This window comes from Sinocyclocheilus rhinocerous, unplaced genomic scaffold (assembly GCF_001515625.1).
Source record: "Sinocyclocheilus rhinocerous isolate Xijiao unplaced genomic scaffold, SAMN03320098_v1.1 scaffold344, whole genome shotgun sequence".
NCBI classification, from domain to species: domain Eukaryota; kingdom Metazoa; phylum Chordata; class Actinopteri; order Cypriniformes; family Cyprinidae; genus Sinocyclocheilus; species Sinocyclocheilus rhinocerous.
Window position 1 is genome coordinate 1 of NW_015627959.1, and position 2,243 is coordinate 2,243.

The 2,243-nt window shown below is 42.0% G+C and overlaps 1 protein-coding gene across 3 annotated transcripts in view; it reads right to left on the reverse strand.

The window, feature by feature from the left end:
• Positions 1–692: 692 nt before the first annotated feature.
• LOC107737080 (N-alpha-acetyltransferase 15, NatA auxiliary subunit-like) overlaps positions 693–2,243 on the reverse strand; it is a 16,588-nt gene continuing 15,037 nt past the window's right edge. For 2 of the 3 annotated variants that reach the window (XM_016548484.1, XM_016548483.1), the window contains one exon: positions 694–1,749. In XM_016548484.1, the coding sequence (XP_016403970.1) occupies positions 1,549–1,749 (201 nt within the window). In that variant the 3' untranslated portion in view covers positions 694–1,548. Of the gene's footprint in view, positions 1,750–2,243 lie in introns of all 3 variants that reach the window. The other variant, XM_016548481.1, reaches the window with a different exon arrangement.

A 2,243-nucleotide genomic window follows, 5' to 3' on the forward strand; every position in this document is an offset into this window, starting at 1 on the left:
GTTTCATAATAAACCAAAATGCCGTTAAACTCAGAAGTCTTACTTTGATTTTCTCGCCTTCGATCTCAAGAAGTTTCTCACGAAAATCCACCCCGATTGTAGCCTCCGTTCTGCTGGGAAACTGTCCGGTGCAGAAGCGGTGAGTCAGACAGGTCTTACCGACACCGGCATCTCCAATCACAATGATCTTACAGGTACGACGGCAGCGCACCGGGTTACCGGTCGATGAACCGGAGCTCTCTATGGACGAATCCATCTACCGTTCCAGTGGCGAAACAAACATGTGAAATGGATGTTAAAAGGAGGCTTAAAGTTCAGAGCACTCCTCACATGCCCATGACTGATGGTTAGATTAGAAGAACTTCCCCTTTAAATAAGAGAAACTTGGACTCGTTTTCAAAGCCCACCTTCATAAGACGTCAAAGCACTTAATTGAAGTAAACTTAAGCTTTTCTCTCTCTCTTTTACAATATAATAAAAAAACACAAGTATTCATTTCATGCATGAATTCATGTATGCAATTATGCATACAATAAAAGGGGGTAAGGACCGTTTTTAAAAGGGAAGTCTGACATCCAGCTTGGACAGAAACCAAAACAGCCCACAGTTATTTCATATCCCTCTCAGTAGCTAGAACGGTTTCTAGTGTAATTGAGGCAAAGTATGCTCATCTATGTTATCTACTATGTTTTGAAGACTCTACCAATGTCAATGTGAAGGAACAGTGATGTGCATGGACTGGTGCCAAATGTGTGCTCTCACGATTTTTTTATTACAAAAAATCTATCATACAACAAAATCTTCTTTGAACACTGTAACCCATTTGGATCAAACAGAGTGACAGAATGAAGTAAGATGAAGGAGAAAGGGGGAAAAGGGTTTTCTTCTGTCAATTTCACAGGCTCTTGATCACAGTTTACTGTTGTTTGTTGGATACAGCCTCTTCCTTCTTCAAGATATGCAATAAGGAACCTCTACACATGCCGCTTCCCATTATGACATCACTTCCTGTCCATGTCCAGTCTCCCCCCTAAAGTACGTCCAATGATTCAGCTGCCTTTTCACACCAACTCAAACCAGATCTTTTGCACAAGCCACATAACCTTTTTAAGCTTTTATTTTTCATATAAATTACTCTTTAAAACGGGAAAGATGGGTTTGAGTGCGCTTCTCTTGCTTGGTTTGTGGACTATGGGATTTGCTCTCGCCATTGCACAAAGTTTGCATTCAGACATACTGTATTCAAAATGGGATGCATGTTTGACTAGTTTTCAGTTAGAGAGTAGTCATCAGCAAGGTTAAAAAAGTAAAATGGGCAATTTATTCTCTTCTCCCACCCCAACACTCCGCCTCTTCTTCTTCCTCCACTCCAAAACACAGTCATTGTCTGTCAGTCCTAACTGCAATTTCTGGGGGCGTAGAAGATCGCAGGAAGTTCCTCACAGAATCGCATTAATCAACTGCAACCATCTCGGGTGTTTGACAGTGGCGGTGCCACACCGCTTCCCATTCCACCTCCTCCCTCAGTCCTTCACCCCCTTCAGATCTTCACATATCATTGGCCAGCTCCTCAGTTTCTGTGGAGACGTCTCCATTGACCGCAATCTTCATGTTTTCCTCGTAGCCTGGAGGCATGAAGGCCAGCGTATAGGGGTAGATCTTAAGACACTCCACGCGGTATAACTCTGCGGTTTCCTTAGCCTCTCCGAGGCTGCCATCACGCAGGCTTTCCAAAACCTCTGTACAGATCTGCAAAAATGAAATAGTAATCTTATATAAGCATGTAATATACTAGGGTTTCCCAATTGGGGGTTTGCGAAGGACATCAGCTTTAAAAAAAAAAAAAAAAAAAAAACAGAGCTGTGGTCAATTCAGTATTGTGAAGGAAATCACAAAGTTGTTTTACACAACTTACCCAAACATTTCCATTCTTATCACTTTTTATGTATTAACCAGCAAGTAAAATCCTCTTAAAGGGGTCATATGATGTTGCTAAAAAGACGCCCCTACCATACTGTGATGCCCTGTCCGGCCGGAGCGAAGAGACAAAAACATTAAAACCCATTATAAACGAGGCATTTGTTGCATCCAGTGGGGACATAATTACGGATTATAATGACTTATACTGTCTTTTTACGCGTTGCGTTGCATCGTGCCGAGTAAACATAAAACCATGTCTGCATTTGTGATCGGAGAAATGACAAACAACAAGCGCTACTCTACACTGCTCAAAACTCACGTTT